This window comes from Maylandia zebra, linkage group LG4, assembly GCF_041146795.1.
Source record: "Maylandia zebra isolate NMK-2024a linkage group LG4, Mzebra_GT3a, whole genome shotgun sequence".
Classification (NCBI taxonomy): domain Eukaryota; kingdom Metazoa; phylum Chordata; class Actinopteri; order Cichliformes; family Cichlidae; genus Maylandia; species Maylandia zebra.
In genome coordinates, this window is record NC_135170.1 from 7449482 (window position 1) to 7471652 (window position 22171).

At 40.9% G+C, this 22171-nt stretch overlaps 1 protein-coding gene across 1 annotated transcript; it reads right to left on the reverse strand.

Annotated features, from left to right (window-relative positions):
• Positions 1-1360: 1360 nt before the first annotated feature.
• Positions 1361-21991, reverse strand: csnk1da (casein kinase 1, delta a). The gene is made up of 9 exons (XM_004568617.4): positions 21504-21991; positions 12770-12880; positions 9582-9730; positions 9156-9384; positions 8900-9070; positions 8659-8807; positions 8100-8268; positions 7901-8010; positions 1361-4311 (listed from the first exon to the last, which is right to left on the reverse strand). The coding sequence occupies exons 1-9, from the start codon at positions 21577-21579 to the stop codon at positions 4261-4263; spliced, it is 1215 nt and encodes a 404-aa protein (XP_004568674.1). The 5' UTR covers positions 21580-21991; the 3' UTR covers positions 1361-4260.
• Positions 21992-22171: the final 180 nt, after the last annotated feature.

A 22171-nucleotide genomic window follows, 5' to 3' on the forward strand; every position in this document is an offset into this window, starting at 1 on the left:
GGAGGGATAGTAGATGTACTGGACAAAGGATATAAGGTATAGAGCAGCTAGCCGTGAGGAAAAGAGACAAACGGACTTTGTCATTCAGTATACAAGCGTACAAGGAACACACAGAGAAGATTCACAGATTTAGTGAAGGAGGATGCAAGGACCGAGTGAGGAAGCACTGCAAAATAAGAAAAAGAAGACGCCCATTTATAAAAGCACAGTTGCTTCAAGATTAGCTTTAAGATTGTTCCCTTAAAAGTGTAAAGAAACTGAACAAAAGGAGGACAAAAAAAGTGTCAGACCTAAAGAACATCCACAGCAGATGAACTGAAATCAGGTTCTTAAGAAACAGGAAAAAAAACTCAGAATGTGAGAAATGCAGCAACTAGTAGCTGGTCCAGCTACTAGTTGCTGAAGTAGTCTTTGAAGTTATGTGTCTCAGAGAATTCAGCTTTATTTCCTGTCAATGATTAGTTCCCTAAATAGCTCTTGGTGTATCTTTGTGCAGTCTTCTCTTCTCTTCGTGTGTTTATCTTATTTGTGTTCCTTGTTGCTGTTATTTTTTTTTTTACTTTTGGATTTCAGTTTTTTGTAATTAATTTTATTCATCAATTATAAATGGACTGATTCATATGTAGTGCTTTCTATCTAACATTCACACACACATTCATACTGTGTGTGTGACTCAAAAAGCATTTTGGGGGTTAGTATTTTGCCCAAGGACATTTGGCACGCAGACTGGAACAGCCAGGACTCGAACCACCAACCTTCCAGTTAGTAGATGCCCTGCTCTACCTCCTAAACCACATTTTTTTCTGCATTCCTTAAATAGTTCTCGTTTAGGTAATCTCCCTGACAGCCTTGCCATTGGGTCCACTTCGTGCCTACTTATGACAATAGTCTGTGTGACTGATCCTACATCTTGTCTTTTCTAAACTACTAAAGAAAGTGGTTTCCACATAAATACATCAGCTCTGTCCTTTAACCTTACATGTGCTGGGCTCAAATATCTGGGCATTAATGTTACACGTACATTATGTCTATTCAGGTAGTTATGCCTCGCTTATGACTTACATCTGATTTTTGCTTCTTTTTGAGGTAACAATCATCCTCTCTTCGACTGGAATGATGGATATTGTCATACGTTTTTCAAACACTGCTGTTATTCTTAACAAATCCTTTTTTGTCAGTTCCTTTATTCGAGATGCACAGCCTCCACGGGGAACTCCAGGCCTCGAGGGCCGGGGTCCTGCAGGTTTTAGACGCGTCCTTGATCCAACGAGGACCTCAGCATGACTGTGCCTAAGGGTCTCACACTGACACAATATAAAAAAATAATAAAAATAAAATAAAATAAAACACCACACACACATACAAGTACTTAATTTATTTAAACAATTTTAAAATACACAAATACAGTGGTATTACAAATGAGGAGCAAAAGTTTTGAGGTGGGAGTGAAAAGAAACGATTTCCCATGATCCACAGAAAGATGCATTTTGGGACATGAGCAACCATCTCCACAACGCACAGTTCAAAGCAAAACTGACAAAAGGAGAACTGCGTGAGGCAGACTGCAAAATCTATCCCATGTAAATTGGACTTGCATTTATTATAGCCATCAGTGAAACGAACAAGTTAATGCATCACTTTTTTTGATTTTCAAGCCCACAGGTGAAGTGTATGAAACAAAAACTGCCTTAGCGGGAATTCTAATGGAGTGAGGCATTCCCATTCCCTCCATACACTGTCGTCATCATCCAAAACCAGGGGCTCATGTGGACCTGGTAGACAAAGTAGGCGCATCCTATACACAACGACGAGTACAAAATACCACGACAACCCCTTTTCCCCTTTAACTACAGAAAATCGGCCTACGTTACATTGCAATCAGTGTACCACATCGACAGTTTTCTACTTTAAAATGTGCACGATTCAGATTGAGCCACAGAGAGGAGCCGTGCGTGGCTTTTAGTACCACTGGGACTCGTCCAACCCGCCCCGCCCACCTTTTTTAATTAATACTTGCTTCATTTGTCTCCAAAATCATTCTGTTTAAACCAATCCTGTCCATTTTCTACACAAACTTTCACATTATTTGCCAGACCCTCTGATGTGGGTCAGCACCAGACTGAAACTAATGATCTTTATTTTCTTTATATCAAGCTCCTTCTATGCCAATTACTTTTAAAAGTCATTGCAACATAGGCTGCACAGTACAATTCTAAACTGTGAAGAAAAAACAAACAAATGCAGGATCAAATACTACCAGGAGGTACAAACTGAGGCCATGACATCTGAAGAGTTGTGGCATTTTTTCATTTTATCTTTAACTTGCTATCGGCAGAATGGATCCCAGCTTGAGGAAAGTACATTACCAGAATCTACCTTTTTAAAAGGTAACCTCAGTAATTTAGTCTTTAGCTCACAGAAAGTTGCGGCATTTGCAAAATCAGACTTGAAGATGGTTTAAACGTACAGCTGTTTTTCTCACACGTAAGACACGGCAGCACAGTCGGCTCAGAGACGCCCGCTGTGTTTAGGTGACCGAGTGCATTCTGGAGGCAGCACACACTGGCGGGGAACACACTGGAATATTAGCTGCAATCCAACACCACACGCACGGACTGGAGAGTCGGCAGGTTAAACAGCAGCTAATGTGTGATCTCTACTAGATGAGGGCTGCAGGTGCAATCAGGAAATCAGGTTTGAGGGTCAAAGCGTGTTTTCACAGTTCCACCCTCAGACTTAAACATCGATTTGTTAAAAAACTGTGAAACCCCCATTTAAGGCAAATCAAAGACACCTTACCCAAGCGGCTTGCGCTGCACTGTGCAACCATGATGTAAAATACTTCGCGATGTAACAAACTGGGTATCAGTAAAATCCAAGTCATTAAACTGCCTTGGAGCCTTTCCTCCAATGTAATTAATCCTTTAAGTTTCTGTCTTGCAGTTCTGCTGCGTTAAAACGTTTGAGAGATTCGTTTTTGTGGCTTCTACTAGAGACACGTGGAGACAAGGAGGCTGCATGGAGGTTGAAATCATCCATGAGTGTTTATTAAGGTTTACGAAGAAAGCTGTCAGAGTACGCGTGAAAAACAAAACAAAATCTTTGGAAGTAGATGGACAGATGGTCTAGAGTGAGGTTGAGGAGGCAAAGGAGACAAAAAAGAAAGAAATACCCTCAACATGTTTATCCCACAACCATTTGAAGCTTGTACAACCCTAAGATAACCCTAAGACAGAACCACACAAACACACAAAAACCACATCACTATGCACTGAGTTTAAAAACAATTTCTCATCCGTTCGGTGCGGACACACCAGCCTCCAGACTAGATCATCGTTTCATTCACAGCTTTTCCCACCGCAGCCACAAACCTGAAGACACACTATATGTGCTGTATGGTTTTTTTGGATTTACTACAATGTCCTGGTTGCAACGCACCTGAGGTGGACGCAGACAAAAACAAAAACCCCAAAACATCTACTCATACCATTGGGATCATTGCAAAGAGAACATTAAATCCCCTGTTAATGTAACTGTAGAGCTAAACCTCAAACACCTAAAATACAAAATAAAAGAAAAGTATGCCCACTTGTGGGATTTAAACAGTCATTCAGGACACAAAAATAGAGTTGAGGCACTGCTCTACAACACTGCCACGATGGATCACGTGTCTCTGGTAGTTTTAATAAATCCCACAGGCTAATTTTGACAGCTAACAGACATGTCATTCTCTCTTGTGAAGTCTGGCCAGCTGGTGCAGTACAATTTCTCTTAATGATTAAAAATAAGTAAAAACAAAAAGTTGGGGGAGAAAAAAAAAAAAAATAGGAAGATGATGCCACAGAGAAGTGAATCCATGGCTTCATCAACAGCAAGGGGGAGGCAGGAGGAGGAGGGGGGGTTCCAAATCTTCCCACGGAGAAGAAGAGATGCTGCGGCTGCTACTTTGCCCAAATTGTTGTTAAGGCAACCAAACCGTACTCCACCTGCCCATCTCTCTGTCACATACACACACTCACACTCATTTCTGGCTGTGCACCTCTTCTGTCGAGTGAACAGGGGAGTAGCCAGATACTTGTGCAATCGTTGGTAAGTCCTCCGTGTAATCTGCAAAGTCCTGTTCATATGTGTAAGTGTGTTGTGTGTAAAGTGTGTGTGTAAAGTGTGCGTGTAAAGTGTGCGTGTGTGTGCGTGTGCGTGTGTGTGGCTGCAGGTGGTACATGTTGAGGCCTCCATGGTGCACAGCTGGATGAGAGGGTTTCACCGAGGGGCTGCAGACTGGAGGCCGCTTGGTGTGACCCGGGACAGAGCCTGAAAGAAAAATAACGTCACAGTTTGAGCAGGGAGCACATCACTGGAAGTTACAGTTACTGCATGGTTACTATGATGCTACAGCCAGCAGCCTAGCTTAGCGCAAACACTGCATACTAGAGTTCTGCTCAAAACCTTGGGCTAGAATGAACACTGAAATAGCCCATTTTATTTCATTTATTTTACCAAATATCCAATATGTTAATACTAATAAGATTCAGTTAATATTAAATGCCCCATCATAGTTTGATGTAGGCAAGGAGCAACCTCAGAGGCTAAAAAAAAAATAAAGACGGCAAGAAGTGCCCACACGGCAGATCCTCTCCAACAGTGAGCCATAACACTCCTGTGTTAAAAAGGCTAAAGTTACATTTAAAAGTGAAAATGTTTACAGGCTGATACAAACACGTGGACGTGACTGCCTTCATTAACAAAAGGAGGCGCTGTAACACACAGCTAAGCCTCACTTTCACAATATTTTCCAAAAAGTGTACTTTAGTTTCACCGAATTACAACGAAAGATTTGATTCATTACTCGGCACCAATTAGCAGATATCTGTGTCTGTGGATTACAAAAGTCCAGTTTCAGCCCAGCCTGCTAAACAAGCTTGGCTGTATTAGCTGATAACCACTCTCACCCACAGACAAACCTGACTCCAAAAACAAATAAAACAAGATGGCTGCAGCCACAACACAACAGTACAGTCCTGAACTTTGCAGCCCCGAAGCAAACAGGTGACAGCCTGTTGGCTACATCCACCCATGCAGACCATGCTTGCATATTTGCACCCTTGGAAATGAATATGATCGTCACTGCAAAATAGACAAGCACTGATGAAGCTTCTGTGTGCAGAGCTGAATCTAAACTGTGTTTGCACCGTTTCTCTTCCCCACTCATTCTTACATTCTGTGTAGAGGAGACACTGCTCAAGTAAAGATAGCATTTGGGCTTGATTTTAGACTTCAGCGGGAAATCTACATCCCAATTTGCAATGTAGCTGGAAACGCCACTTCCCCCTACACCACAACCTTCACTGTTCAGGTTGCTGCAGGCTACGTCGACCTGACGTGTGATTACATTTCCCAGGAGGTGCGCATCAGCTTCTGGTTCAGAATCAGAATCAGAATACTTTATTAATCCCGAAGGAAATTAGGGTTACAGCAGGCAGCACGCTAATGGCGCATGCGCACTTACAAAGGAACCTTCTGACCAACTTTACACAAACATCACATTGGGGAGACATGTCAGAAAGTTAGGCTGATAGGAAAAAAACAACAAAAATACATAACATGAGGTAAGAGGAGGAGAAAAAAATACTCCACTCAGACTGAGCTCCTAGTGGGAGAACAGTTTGATAACAGAAAAGACACCTCAGCACAAAAAGCACATGACTATCAATACACCATAGAAACACAAGACAAGCAACAGGGGCGGGTAAAGGGTGAGAGAGAGCCGGTGTAGACAGCACATCCGGTCCTGCAGCATGTCTGCACTGGTCCAGTCAACCGCCATCTTCCCCGGGAGGGGACAAGCATCGAAGGCGTTTGGAAAGGGAGGGGGGATCAGTGTGTGCATATCAGTGTATGTGTGTGTGTGTGTCCATAGTTCAGCTGAGACAGTGTCCTTCGCCCTGCCAGGCTAAGTAAACAGTCTTCCAGCCAACCCAGGTGACCTTGCATGGAATGGGAAGAACAGTCTAAACACAGTCGTTATCAGGGTGTTTTTGTTCGGCTCCAGCCTTGAGACCGCAGCTGGCGCCGATGGGGTCTCCGCATGAAGTGATGGTGGTTTTTACTTTAGTGCGAACAGCTCATATGAATTTCAAAGCTGTTCTAACAGTCCAACACTGGTCTCACAATCTCCCGTTGGAGAGCCGCGAGCTTTCTATGATGTTATCCAAACTTACGTTCCGTGATGTTGTCATTCTTTTTGCCCAAAGAGCAGATTCTGAGAACTCACGATCGCAGTGCACTTCCCCAAGATTTGATCCAATTTGCGCTCAAAGGTGTTGTTCGAGCTAGCCCCTCCAGATGTAATCCAGTTTTTTCCACTCAGAGGTCTTGTTCTGAGTATTCACGGCAGCTGTGTGTTCTCCAAGATCTTATCCGTGCTGCACTCAATGAGCCCATTTTGAGAAACTCACGCCTCTCCCATCGTTTCAATCCCAGCGGGCAGCCTTGTGGGGGTTTGAACAGCCGGTTCCGCTTCCCTAATTCTTCGATAAGTCAGGGCCAAGCCAGCTCGGATCAGCAAGAACCATGTTATCATGGTTCCGAATAGGTAGATATCTTCAGCACTCAGGCTCACCCGAGCCCAGACTTCTCGTTGAGAAGGGGTGTCAATTGCATTCAGAGACCAGTTGATCAAATCCATAATTCCTCTTTTAGGTTTTAGAGAACAGACTGTGAGAGTGTGTTCCAGGGAAAAGTAATTCAAAAAACACGAGACTAGACAAGGACACAAGAGGCTAAGCAGGGAAGATAAGGGCAGGAGAGGAGAAAAGTGCGACCGCCTTCGCTGAGAGCCAAAAGAGAAGTTACTTCATAAGTTGCGATGCAGCTTTCCCACTGAAGTATAATTCACACTGAAGTTTATGTACTACTTTGGCTGTGTTTCCCTGTGAATATACTCTTGTATATATGCTGAAGAAGCCAGTGCAGCAGGTACAAACTGACCAATCAGGAGCCAGCCAGAAGCATAAATGAGCTGGATGCCTACCTAAGGACAAATCACCGGCCTCCATTGGTTGTCCTTGGAAACACTTCTTTGTTTTTGTTCTGAATAAACAAAAGTTTCATGTAACTTTCCTATTTTCACAGACTTTGTGTTCTATATTTGAATTTTCTCTTCATCATACTGCCACAACATTAAACGAATGCTCCATAAAGCTATAGAAACAAGTTAATTATGGTTCATTTTATTCATGGATAAATGTAACTAGTATGAAACTGACATGCAATGTCTTATCCCGTGTCTGTGTGTGGGATAATACACAGAAATGTTTCACTTTTTAAACACTCGATTAAGAAAAAAGAAACAAAAACGTCAAAGCGACTGGAGGAGACCGATTCTTTTCATTTGTTCAGCAGTTCTCCACTTTGCCCTCTGGGGGGCGTGGAGGTCCACGCAAAGAAGAGAACAAAGGACTTAATGAAGCCTTTAAACAATGACCTCCTTTGCTCCATGAGTGCTTTTACGCTTATTTTACAAACTGGGAAGGACTGTGTCAGTGGAAATGAATCAGTACAGATACTGTTCAGTTTGAACAGAGGGAAAAGGAGAACATGTATGCATGTGGTGTCTGCACAAACACTATGTTCTCTTATGCTAGACGCTTCCTGTTTTCAGGATTTGTTGGGCAACTGAGCACAAATGATTCAAGTTCTTCTTATTAACTGACACGCAATCATAAAGTCCTCCCAGTAAACCGATTGTTTCTAACGACAATGTTTTATGGTCTGCCAACCTGCACAGCGTGTACCCTGCTACTCAGTCACTTGAGATATGCCACAGCCTAAAGAAATGTGGCTGCAAACAGCTGTCTGCTGTGGATTTTCAACATGATATTTGTAACGCAGTTCGTGTTACCTGTGAGGACATGCGGGATGTTTCCTGGCGTCCTGTCAGGTCTGACGAGGAAATGTTGACAGGGGCTCCCCGATGAAGGCGCATGCTCACCTTCCTCTCCTTCTCCATACCTGAAAGACAAAGAAAAGGTACAAGGGTAGGCTAAATATTTCAGCAATTGTTTAAAGAGAAGGAAAAACAAAACATATTTTTTGCTCACCTGTGTGTGAGGCGGGGTTGAGCGGGGAGGGGGCTGCAACTTCCTGAGGGGCTCTGGCTCTTCCTGAGGCCGAGGCCATACCTCTGGCCCCGGGGTTCCTGCTGTGCCTCATTCTCTCATCCCGTTCCCGACGCTCCCGCTCTGCATCCTCCACGGCCCTATTGGCACCCTGACACACAAGACAGCTGAGGTTATTAACCTTTAAGACAGCTGCACACTTAAAAAAAATTAACAAAATAACAAACATGCTGCATGAAAATGCATCTAGGCAGAATACACAAGGCCATTTAACAGTGGAAGGTCAACTTAACATTATGTTACACAACATGTTTATAGCTGCGTTTATGTCACTGAGAATGCTGATGTTCCAGTTGTAAACAGAAAGTACACATCACCCAGTTCTTCTCAAGTTTGACTCATATTCTGCTTGCCAATGAAATTCCTAAGAAACACTGTTTGTTTTTGGCACAACCTTCTAATGAAAGCACTTATATAATTAAAGTAAGACAGTAGTGAAAAGCACAAAGAAAGTCTTCTTAGATGTGAAGCTATAACTTACAAATTTCAGCATGTTCCAGTCAAAGACGTAGTCGTAGGAGAATCCCTGCCTGTGGAAGAGGTTCCTGAAGAGCTGGCGCAAGTATGAGTAGTCGGGCTTATCGTCGAACCGCAGAGACCGGCAGAAGTTCAGGTAGGTGGCAAACTCGGCTTTGGGGACAAAGAGGTGTTTAAAACATTAGTGTTGGCTAACACTGATGTGGTGCCTTTATTCATAGGTACATAAGAGCACTAGAACCTACACGGGTAGCCTTTGCAGAGGACCTCAATGGGTGTCGACATTTTTTTCTCGCTGATGCGTTCATACTTCTGCCTCTTAGTGGCAGCTTTAAGGCCTTGCCAAGGCAGAGACCCCAGGTTGAAGTACATAAGGACGTATCCCAGTGACTCCAAGTCATCCCGCCTGGACTGCTCTGTAAATGCAGAGAGAGGGCCAGGTCAGTCGGGATCTGGACGAATCAGAGTTATTAATCATCAGTTTGTGGAGGTCGGTCTTACCGATGCCCAGATGTGTGTTAATGGAGGCGTAGCGGGCGGTGCCTGTCAGGTTCTTGTTCTCGCGGTAGGGGATGTGTTGGTGCGTGCGTGCGTCACGATATTTCTTGGCCAGGCCAAAGTCGATGATGTAGACGAGATTTCCCTTCTTGCCCAGGCCCATCAGGAAGTTGTCTGGCTTTACGTCTCTGTGGATGAAGTTCTTGGAGTGGATGTACTCAATTCGGCTGATCTGGAAGGAAAAACGGTGGTTAAAAATGAACACAAGGGGTCATTCCAGGAGCTTAACCAAAGTAGATATTTGAAATCAGTGAAGAGATTAAACCGTCCTGCACTACTGTACATACAATTTGTGATGCATCTTTAACATCAAGTGTAGGACCAGCATTCCTCATTTTATTCCTTTTCTTTTTCCTTTTGGGAACTCACCATCTGGTCAGCCAGCAGCAGGACTGTCTTGAGGCTGAACTTGCGAGAGCAAAAGTTGAACAAGTCTTCCAGACTGGGACCCAGCAGCTCCATCACCATCACATTGTAGTCACCCTCAGCGCCACACCATTTTATCGTTGGAATACCCACTGCAAGAAATGTAGGGAACACAAGGGTCACATTTATAGTTTGGTTTGGTGCCATTTTGTTCATGTTGGCACTTCAGTGAGAACCACAAGCTGACACTAAACTGTAATAACTTGATGAAACTGCAGCCACTATTAAGGCTGGAATGTGCAAGTCCTCAAATCAGAATCCTAAAAGTCAAATATAGGACTTTACAGGCCTGTATAAGGAAGCCAAAGGTCAAGCGTGTTTAGTACTGACAGCTGTGACTCCTCCACAATCACGTCTTCTGTTAAAGCAACCAAACAGCAAGTCTCATGGTTGCACACATATTAACACATTATGCTCATAATTACATGTTTGTCAATATGCTATATGGGGCAGTGATCAGAAAAAACCAGAATAACAAACCTTTGGTAAACTCAAACTAAAATTGTCGTTTTTGGTTTCAAAAACTGTCTGCCATAATGTGTCAATCTGTGATGCAAGCATGTGGTTTGATGTTGGGTTGTTTGCAGAGGGGGACCATGGGTAAACCATTTTTGATTAATTGGCATTCACTTAGAAAGTTTGTAATTTCAATCCCATTTTTGTGTTAAGGGATTAAAATTACAAACTTTCTCCTGAACAAAGTAGATTTCCCTCCTTGTGTGTATGCATAACAGTATTTCTACTCCGTTTTTATTTTTGGTGCTTTAAACATGTGCACTGGTGAACACGTTTCAGGGTTAAATCTGCAGAAGTCTACAGACGTATGTGAGTCTGATCAACCGTCACTGCTGATGGCAGTGTTTAGCAATGATGTCAGGTCTTCACACTATGAACGTGTGCAATGTCATTTCCCTTTTCTGTGGATCGTATTACAGACAAGCTTGTGTGTTTTGAGGTTTTTGAGCAAACACAATTAGTGCAGCGCACATACACACTTTTCTGATTTCTGTCATGAAGGGGTTTTTCCAAGTAAGCAAGTCACACTGTGTATATGTAAACAGGAAATGCATAACACATTTACTCTGCATGCATTATTTAGAAAGAAAAAAAAACAACTTCCTGAAACAAACTTATACAACTCCAAATAATAAAAATGGCTCGACTCCTGCCCTCATACACAGAGGCCAGCTGGTTTCGTAGGAGCCGGTGACCCTGCCAAGGCAAATAGACCATCTGGCATTTCCTTCTACAGGCAAGCGGCAACAAAATGCTGGTGCTCAGCAACACACACACAGCATAAGCTATTTATATACATACAAACACAAATACATCTCACCGTCTGAGTCGGCTACTGTGCCCTAATAAATCTAACTATGCTGGAACTAAAATACAAATGCATGTGGGGACATAGCTGTGCATACAGACAAACTGCTGACTTCTAAAGTTTACTGTTTTAAAGGCAGACGCCAGTAGTATAGACGACATGAATCAATAAGTCACAAAAGAAAAATACATTTCAAAATGTACATTTCATGCCACACAGTAATAGTGTAGTAATATACAGTATGAGGTACAGAAATACAAACATGCAAACAAGTCTACCCCAGGTATGATGTTGCAGACACTACTGAGCTGGCAGAACAATTAAACTTTACCCATGCTTACTGACTCAAAGCAGCAAGTCCTTTCTTGCTTCTTTCACGTTGGAAGTGTGTGAGCATGTTTCAGAGTCAGATGTTCTTTTCCTTTGCTCTTGGTACCTTTGCAGTGGCACAAGGGGTTCTTTAAGCTATGCTAGTAGTCGGACTATCAGCCAGTTAGCTAGACTGAATGATCACTTTGGTTTAAACTTAAAAAAAGAAAAAATCAACAGGAACCATTCACGGTGTCTATCGACATTAAACAGTAAATATTTTTCCCCAAACAGAAATTTCTCCTAAATACAAACTATATGCAAATCATTTTTCTTTTGGTTTCTTCAACACCAACAGGAGATAAGTACAGCTTTATGTTTTTATCGTGCCACGATACTGTGCAAATTTGAATATTTTTTAGTATCAGTGGTGCATTTTGAGGATGGCCCGCTTCCATGAAAATGTAGTTGTAACCTGTTACCTAATACGATAGAAAAAAGGTGTTACTTGTGTTTTTCCAACAGTCTCCACATCAGTCCTCGATTTATGAAGCTTGAACTGTAAAGAGCTTTTCAGCTTTACTGAAGTAAATAACTCTTTCTCTTGCATGGCTCAACACTCGTGTATTTATCTTTTATGTGATTTAAACTCAACGTTAGTGTGCACATGTGTGTGCGTGTACATGTCTATACATAGGAATAGTAGTGGTAGAATAGTTATGTTAAGCTATATAGTTTATGTCTTGCATATTTCCACAACCATATCCATAATCACATACTGTGTATGCTACTGTTGTATATAGTGTATTATATTACTTATTTTTTATTTGTATTTTCCTTCTGATATCTGTTCCTGAGCTGAGGTAATGCAAAAATGTCCCCGTTGTGGGATCAATTATCTTATCCTAATCTCTACTTCTTGTTTAAAGTCAAAGTGGTGAAACAACAGCTATGACAGATGAGTTGAAACTGTATGACCTGTGCGCAAAAATTACAGGAAAAACTGACGATCCAACAAGTGATTTGACAACAAGGTACAGGAGGAGATACTAGCAGCTGATGATGTGACAGCCAATGGTAAACAAATGACTCAGAGTATCGCTGGAGCACTCGGTAACTGTACTCCATAATGTCAGATAGCCCAAACAGTTCATGGACAATTACAATGCTAATGTATGCTTACAAAAAACTGGTGTCAGAAGTGATTAATAGAGGGAATGGAGGAAAAAGGAAGGGAAAAATCATTTGGTGTGTGCTTTAAGCACCCAGCTATTGGGTGGTGTTCAGTTCAGGAGGGTCACTTTAATAACAGGAAAAAAATGAATGAACAAACATCCTTTACCAATGTCTACCAGACAGCCAGTACGGAGCATTTTCTTTGTGGTTTATAATGACAAAAGTGTAAACCAGCCTCCATCCAAGTACTTTAAAATGATGAGGAACTTATAAAAGCTGCATGGATGCATGTGTGTAAAGTGAGTGTCATAGTGTACAGTACCTCCACCCTGCATCATCTTGTAGATTTTGCTCTCTATGTGGAGCTGTGGGTGTTTGGTCTTGACACATTCCAATTTGATGGCGACCTCCTCTCCAACAGAGATATCAGTACCTGGGCAAAACAGCAGAGGGGTTAGCTGCATGAAGATGCATTACACATTCAGTCAGAACCTATATTTAATTAATAAAACCCAACAGTATCTAATCAACAATATGAACAATGGGCACTGCGTCAGGGGTTAACACAATCAAGGGAGTATTATTGTCATGTCAAAGTCCAACACAACTCTGTCATGGTTATACAATTTAATGATGAAGATAAAAAATGTCGTTTTTATTATAATCTTATTGTCCTTCATTTATGTCGCTTTTCCAATATGGACCTGGGCAATGGGGCAGTAGGAGTTACAACAATACAACACATTATATAGCAAGAAACAAATACAAATGATATTCAGTACAGACAAGTGGATACAAACACGTGAATCGTACAAAATAACCGATTATTACAACAGCAACCTTAAAACCCTGTATGGTGTACCGTCTGTGGTTTTTACACATGCAGATAAAGAGGAACTAGTGACAATTTATAGCTAAAAAACAACTGATGGGGAAATCTTTAGATAAACAGAGATTGCAACATTGAAGCAGCACACAGAATGATGTAGGACAGGACAGCTAGCAATAACATGAAAAGCACAATGACAGACAGAATCCAACTTCCTTAGGTCTGGCCTGCTGCAATTTTCAGCTTTACTGACAGTGAAGAAATGACAGGAAAGTGGAGGGAGAGAGAGAAAGGGGAAGGGCCTGCTCAAACCGGCGCCCAGGCCTGGTGCATTTACAAAGAGCAGATCGCCATAATCCAATAAAGGTTAAAAAAACAAAACCTTTAGAGATCAAGTTTCCTCACTTGGACAGAGAAACAAGATTTAGTCTTAAATAATGCCTTTCAGTGTGAGTTTTAAATGACACGTACTGATCTGATGATACGCAAATACTGCATATCATTTGCATAAAAATAGGAGCAATTGATTTTTCTTTATATATATCTATATATATATATAGATATATATATAGAAAGTTGGACTGTTCTAGCAGACAAGTAATTTAGAAACCAAGTTACAGCATCAGCAGATAAACCAATATTGCATCATCAGCTGTGCCATAAGCCTCTGAAAATCAAGAAAACAAGTAACAGTCCATTAGATCAATGTGATTCACTACTTTAAAAGCAGCAGTTAATGTGCTGCGTTGTCATTTAAAGGTTTGCTTTATCAACATGTCACAGAAAAAACATAAACCAGCACTTGGCTGGTGGATGAAGTTAGGAAGCCCTGCTTGGGTACACAAGGAAATATCAGTGGTTATTAACACAGCAAAGCCAGCCAAGTGTAAGATACACCAGCCAATTTTGTGTACTGGATGTACTTGTACCGTGCTCTTCTTTCATACATCTACGCTCTTATTCCTCACAACTATCCTTACATTTAGATACGGTTTCACACAATCAAGCATTTTGGGAAATGGCTCTCAAACTGACAAACTCATTTCTTCCCAATCACAGCCATAGAAGCCAGTTCCCTCCACATGAAAACAGCAACTGGACACCAGGTTATGTAATGCCATTACACACTCTCACGCATACAGGATCTCACACAAGGAACTGTTCAATCATGTAGGCCAACCAATGGTGTATCAGACAACTCTAAATGATGTCATTCGGCTGGAACGAGTAGCAATCATGGGTGGGGCTTCCAACTTGCACCATAACTGTTTAATCAAAGTTTTTAATACAAGAACAACACTAACAGGGTGAAGAGGACTTCATATTTATTTTGGGTTTTTTAAAGCTGCATGAGTATGCATGATGCACCTGCTGCTCCTCATCTACGCAGTTAAATTTGACTTTGATCTACTCCAAGCTAGCAATCCAAACCCACTGTCAAATCATTCGAGACAGTTACTTTAAAGTTTATCCAAATCACTTGGTCATCTGCACTCAGAAATATTTTTCTCTCTTAGTATACATTTTCTTATATATCCTATAAAACTAGAAGCAGAATCAATGTCACTTTTTCTCACCAAGCAGAGAAAATCTTATTATGATTTCTTTCAGATAACAGCATATTCTCCCTGCTCCATTAAAACTGCCACCTGCATTTGGCTCCTCCCATTTTTTCATGGCCGATTCTTTTTAAATGTAAGTTCTCAGAACTGTTTCTCATGTACACACAATCCATTGTATCAGTATTTTAGTGTAACAGATACTGACTTCTGTTCACAGTAAACAATAATGCATTGTGATAATGCATTAACATCATACACTTTTCAGGTACATATCCCACTGTGGACTGAAATGCTGTAACTTGCTGTATGTGATTTAATTGACTGTGTGCACATTAGCATATGCTACTTCCGGTGCAAAAACTCCTGTGGGGAGCTTTGTTTCCGGTGTCCTATTCGCGCCCAGTTTACGGTCAAAAACAAGTTAAGCAAATGAATGAATCAAGCGGCGATTTACATTTCTATAGATGTCTTGGGCATTTACTCAATATATCTGTAAATGATGTTCATCGACTTGTCGATATTTTCTCCCCGCGCCTCAGAGCAAAAGAGAAAAGGGATTCAAATGTTATATTTCTCAGCTGTCCCTCGTTTACAGCGGGTGTTACGTTCTAAAAATAACCAGCAATAGGTGAAATCAAGTAGCCAATTTTATTTTTTGACGGTGCAAAACGTTTCGTGGACATACAGTACTGCACTTCAGAGTCACACTGCTAGCGATCGATGCAGCGATTCTGTACTGTACAGGAGAGAAGTCACGGAGGAGATCGTCTGCATCGATCAGGACACAGGACACAATGTGACGTAAAAAATAAGCATGCAAGCTTGCACTAAAAAAAAAAAATTCTGCGAAACAGCGAGGTGAAAGGTGAACCGCGTTATTAGCGAGGGACTGCTGTAAATTTTAAGGTAAGTCACAACATACTCTTCGTAAATACTAATGTATAGAAACCGTTACCAGCAGTCATTAATTTTTTGTGTGGCTTTTTTCACAGTTTATTAACATGCTGTGTAGGTGTGTACTTGACTAGCTGATCTCGACATAACGGGGGAAACATCTGGTTTGACTATTCTTCACCTGTAGTTTGAATGCTGAACATTTGCCTGTTTAAATCATGAGACCAGTCACTATACAGAGATGTGCTTCTGAATGTGGACGATGTGTCTTCTGCTGCAGTGATGCAGTTCTGCTTGTGTTGAGTGATGTAAACAACTGATCGATCTAAACTCTTTAAACGTCAAAATTGATCATTAGATTTTTTATGACACAACAGTGGTGAGTGTTCCCACCTTCTGCTCTTTGTAACTTAACGCAATCTTTCCGTTTTCGAGTTTTGGATCCTTCAAACCAGGAAGTTAGCATGTTCTCGTGCACAGGGTCAATTGCATGTAATGTAATATACAAATATACAACATGTATATGCATGCAAATATGTGGATCCCAGGCAGAATACATGAGATCTATCTGGCACAGAGAACCCACAACAATCTAAATAAACATTTCTTTATGGATTTCCCTGCAGAATTAATGTTCTCCTATTTGAAATGCCAAAGTAGTTCCTGAACATGCAGTAATCTATTATTCATTGGTGGATTGATATAATTTTATAGAAATCCAGTTGCATAGTTATGCAAAATATGTTTAGTTTTTAAAAACACACCCTTAGCGTTTCTACCCTATTAAAGCTTTCAGTACAACACAAAGACACTTAACTCGAAATAAGTGTTTAATCCAGTATGTGCTCAGCCAATCGATTGATAAATCAATCCGCAGTCACAACGAAAAGGCTTCAAAGCCTCTTTATGGGGAGAACTAGCGTGTGTTTGACTGTGGTGTCTGCTCTCTTGCATCATAGGAATGTGATTTGCCTGGACACATTTCCTAGAGAATGTAGTCCCCCACCTCCACCCACCAACAACCCCCTTCTCTCAACCACATGGTTTTAAATGCGAGGCTGGGGGCATAGATGTGTTTGTCAGTGGAACACCCCCCCCCCCAAACAAAAAAACAAAACAAAAACACAGTGTGTATGTACATGGTGTGTGTTTCTATCAAGTGCAGTCCTGCTTGTGAAACGTGTTCTGACATGTCTCTCCACACTGGCTCACAAACAAACACAGGCAGGCTACTGAGACTCTAAATATGCAAATATTTGACGAGATTTGCATAGAGACCAGCGCACAAAACTGTGCTGTAATGACTATATAGGAATAAAAACAAAACTCAGCATTAACACACTTTATAGAATCAAAGTTGTTTTTTGCCATAAGCATAATAGAAATATAGAAATATATTACAGACTACCATGATCGAGGCAAACAGGTAGAGAGTAAATCAGAGAAACTGACAGCACAGGCAACACGATCCAAGTAAAACCAGTCAGACCAGCAATCCCCAATAATGCTGAAGCAGGTCTAAGCTGGCATTTCACACAGAAGATGACCAAGACTGCAGTGGTTCAAGTCTTCAGTGCGAGGACTCCATTGAACTAAGGCTTAATTTAGGCTGCATTAACATATTCTACGCTCAGTTAAGAAAAAAAAAAAAAAGACTCAAGATTGCTCAATACCAAAGTTTCTGGGCTGGATGAGACAGCGTCATTATAGCTACTGTTGACACCATAACACGGCAGATGGGAAGCAACGGAACGCGTCATCAGTTTGAAGACTGACTCACCGCCAGCATTAGTTCTGAGCAGATCTTAGGTTCTTTGTTATTATGGCAGCCTTATAGCAACCTCACTGTTATTTTTCCTTGTGTAAGCAGAACCATCCCTTTTGGTATACTCTACTGGAAGCTTTTCAAAAATCAAAAGCTGGGAAAATGTTAGACAAGTCTCAGGTAGCTAAGTAACAGGCTGAGGTAGAGTTTGGAGCTCTGAACACTTTGAAAAACAGGTTTTATTCTTACTGATAGTGATCAATAATGCGGTGTAAAAGAAATACATCAATGGTTAAATTTACGTCAATACAACGCATCATCACAGCATATCAATATGGGTAATTTTGTGACATTTTCCCACAAACTCACTCAAGTTTTTTCATTTCAACTTTGCACTGATTACGTATGAGAGTGTTCAGTGCCTCTGGGTGAAGGGGTGTGGTAATCGCCCTAAAATTATAAAATATTAGTCATAAATACAGAGTACAATGATACAGAATAGGGATGTCACAGAACCAATACTTATATGCAGTGTATGTACTGAAGCAGCAACTCTTCCAGATCTGAAGGGTATTCAGGTCATTCAAGTTACCACGATAGCGTTTAATACGAACAGGCAGAGCTAGCTATGAAGGTACTTTGCATTTACTTTGCATTTGTAAGGTGGATTCTTATATTAAAAATGCCACTAATAAGTCAAGTTTATTTACAAGCAGTCATTGTGAAACAAAAGCTCAGGCTCCACGCTGCTGTCAGAGAGGAAACGTATAAAATTGTTTATTTTTGGCAAATTTAGACCTACACCAAGGCCCCAAAACAACAGCATTATTTTAAAACCTTAAATTTGTAGACTACTCTAGTAAATTCAAATCATAAAAATATTTTGCTGAAAGTAAGTATAAATACATTCACTTTAAATAACTCTACAGAAAGTCAATAAGTCGTATTTCTAAATTGTTGATTAAAATAATTGTACAACAGAAAGACATAAAAGAACTTTGCCTAAGTTAGAATCTGTAATTGGCCACAGAACTCCAATGAAAGACCAACATTTCTGTCCATCTCCCAAGTTTAAACTTTAGATATTGGCAGTACTTGAATGCTCCTTTTCAGGCGATACCAAACAAGTATTGACGTCTGGTGCTGTGATGAGGGGAAAACCTTTACAGTTCAAGGAGTTTGGACAATGATAAAGACCACATCCGGATTTTTGAACCGTGTTTCAACATGCACATCACCCAACAGATAACACAGCAAGAGATTCAAATGGAAGATCTTTGGAAATACAAGATGACTCAGACCTTGACTAAGCGCTTGTGTGCTCTTCGCATAACTGGCATTTTGTCGTGACAGCCTCTCAAAAGTGGAAAAGCTATTCTACCACTTGTACCAGAATATTTGACAATCCACATTTGCGTCCAGTCACAGCACACAGAGTACAAGGCTTCACTCCAAGAGCTGACCTCAATCCTGCTAACAACAACCGATCTCTCGCACAATCCACTGCTCAGCCAAGCTGCTCACACATTGTCAGCATTATTAACGCGCTGTTTTCACACACTGTGTGGGAGCCTTAATGTGGGAATGACTGTGAAATCCAGTTGCCTAAACTGTCAAAGTTTCATTTTCTCAAGACTTTTAAGAATTTGTTTACTTCCTGGAGATTTTACTTCTCCAAATGTGTTTGACTTGTTCAATTCTATTATTCACTTAAAGTGCAAATTTGTGCTGTAAGACTTGGAAAAACACCTCTGCACAATGCGTGACTCTCTGTTCTGGCTGATTAACAATGTTACATCACATTATCCACCAGCCAATTGGAGGAGAAAAGAGGAAGGGAGGGAGAGACAAAACCACAAAGTGATTATGCAAGCAGCTGGCAGAGCTCACTATCAGTCGAAACAACGCATCACGTGGAAAGCAAACTGGATACAGTTGATGCATTAACTTCCACTTTGCTCTGTTTAAAACGTTGCGTTTTAAAAATAAATGCATTTATGAATCTGAATCTAAGCACGTTGTTAAACCTGCAGTCCACCCTGCATAATTTCTGATTTCACAGATTAAAAAGTCATCTGCTATACTGCAGAGGGCAACATGATTAAATCATGTACCGTAACAGCCGTCAGACACCAAATCTTATTCGTTTTTTCCACAAAGAAAAATGTCAAAAACCAACAAGTCTGGGTAAAACGCTATATAAACTATGTACACAGGTTTGTCCCTACAGGAAACTAGGCTTGTTAACCAATAATCAAACACATACTTTATCCTTTCAAGTAAAATTTAAATATGAATAAACTATTAAGTCAGCTGCAGCTTAACTGCTCTAGACTGAGACCTTAACACACTACATGGGTTGGAAAAACCCAACACTAATTCAAGAAGGGACAATAAATGCTACTGGTGTAACTCTACATGTTGTGCTGTTTAGCATTTTATCATTTACTCAAAAAAAAAGAAAAAGAAAAAGAAAAAAATGTTACAAATTAGCCTAAAAATTTAACAGAGACTGTATTTATTACAAATGGACTAATCGTGTTGACTTTCATGTCATAGAATCACAGGAAAACCACAATTCCAACTTAGACAGCAAATTCAAAATGCTTAGTGATTAAATTAAACTGATGATGAAACATTTAACCAATCATATGTACCTATCTCACTGTTTCCTGAGTAAGCGGAAACATTGCACTTAATACTGTGTAACATATACTCAATTGTTACCAAGTCCCAGCAGTCAGAGCTGACCATTTTCTCTCCTGGTTGATTAGAGCGCCGTCAGTCACAGAATAGTCAGTCCACCACCAGAGAAAAACTCAAATGAATAACCTCTACATTTGTTTAGATGACTAGGTTTTAAGCTCAAAAATGTGATCAGCTGTTCTCCACTGCTGATGCCAAAAACCTCCAACATGGCCACAAGAGAACACATTACAGCAGCTGATGAAGCCCTGTTAGAGAATGTTTTTTGCATATTTATATTCATAGCTCAGTTGGAGAGCTCAAAGAAGATACACTTCCCTCTGCCACTATCGACTTCCCCCATCACACAATAAATTATATCATTGCTAGCAGCCAGTATTAGCCCACACAGCCTGTGCAGTAAATAATATTCAACATCTACTGTTCACCTATGCCAGAGGAAGGACATCCAGTTCATTATAGTAAGGACTGATCCACCAGTAGTCCAAAAGTGTAGATGAAAAACTATATGAACGTGTACCTTAAACCAAACAACCAGTACTATACTCAAAGTTACCCTCGCCTGTCTCAGCAGGCCATAGAGCCTCCTTTGATCAAATGTAGTCCCAAATATACCATCCTCACAGATTGAATAACTAGGTTATCATTTTAATAAATAAAGATGTCTTCAAAAGTATCTTTAGGATATAAAGGACCATATCCTCCTCACTTCTCAAGAACACTAAGGTAGTCTTTTTAGTGCATTTATGAACAAGAGGAGGAAATTAAACCGGTCTGTTGTGTTTAAAGAAGGATGTTCAGCTTAAGTAAATAAACGCTGGATATCGGTTACCAAAAAAGCTTAAATGAAAGCCTGTGGCCTGATCTGCTATTTTGTTCGAGACTATCACTGCTGCTGCTTCCAGGGGAGCAAAGACTGGAAACCTATACATTAGCTATCTATAGGCAGTGGACATTTAGTTACACAAGAGCCGTCAGTGTCAATTCTTATCGTTAGGACGATTAATTTGGACAATAATTGAATCTTGTAACAGAGAAAATGCTCTCGAAGTCAAACACAATGAAGAATGATATCGTTTATTATCAAATGTTTTATGGCAGCGGATGTCACTGCTAGCTCCTTTGCTACACAGACTGATAGCTTAGTAGCTAACGTTACTGGGACTAAACACAGAACAGCTGATTGATTGTGAGCTCGAATAGGAAACCCGGAGAAGATGACTTATTGTTAGAGACGTCTATATTATAACGAGACTAACAACGGTAAACAATACAAAAATGTTGTCCGCCAATAACTTACCTAGGTAGATGTCTCCAAAAGAGCCACTTCCAATTTTCCTCCCCAGTCTGTATCGGTTACCCACTCTCAACTCCATGGTAAGCAAGCTTCAGTCGGCTAGCAAGCACGCTCGCTAGCTCGGAAACAGCCAAAAACGTCCTGGTTTAGAGCTCAGCCTTATTTAAAAGCACCACAGCCAAAAGCATCCAACGCAAACGAGCTATTCAGGCGAAGGACTGACTCTTCTCTATGCTGTCGCCGGATGAGGTCGATACTCACAATCTTTCGCCTCTTGTTTTAAAGTATTCCTAACTTCATAATGTGACAATATGAGGTTCACTGGAAAGGTTAATCGTTGTACTTTCTGCTCCTGGTGTTTTCTGTGCCGATACACTTTAATTCTCCACGGATGAAGGCGGATTTTGAGCAGGTTACTTTTACGATTCTGCTCTGATCCTCTTCGTCTGGCTGCCTTGTCTGCTCTCTGTGAGGACCCTGTTCAGCACTTCTCTGAATGTGTCTGACATCACTTCCCTGCAGGGTGAAGTGGGGGAGGACGCTAATCAGAGAGCCTATTGCAGTAGAGTTCCCAACAGATACCACTAACGATAACGGACCCAACCACATCTCCAGCCTTGGTAGTTTCTTCACTTTGAACTGTTACAAGAGCTAAATTTAAAAACGTTTGC

Coding starts and splice junctions, on each gene's coding strand:
- csnk1da (XM_004568617.4), bottom strand. CDS start 21,579: ATGGAGTTGAGAGTGGGTAACCGATACAGACTGGGGAGGAAAATTGGA. Junction 12,881..21,503: donor TTTTGGAGACATCTACCTAG/GTAAGTTATTGG, acceptor TGTTTTGCCCAG/GTACTGATATCTCTGTTGGA. Junction 8,269..8,658: donor ACTGGAACATGCTGAAATTT/GTAAGTTATAGC, acceptor CTTGTGTGTCAG/GGTGCCAATAGGGCCGTGGA.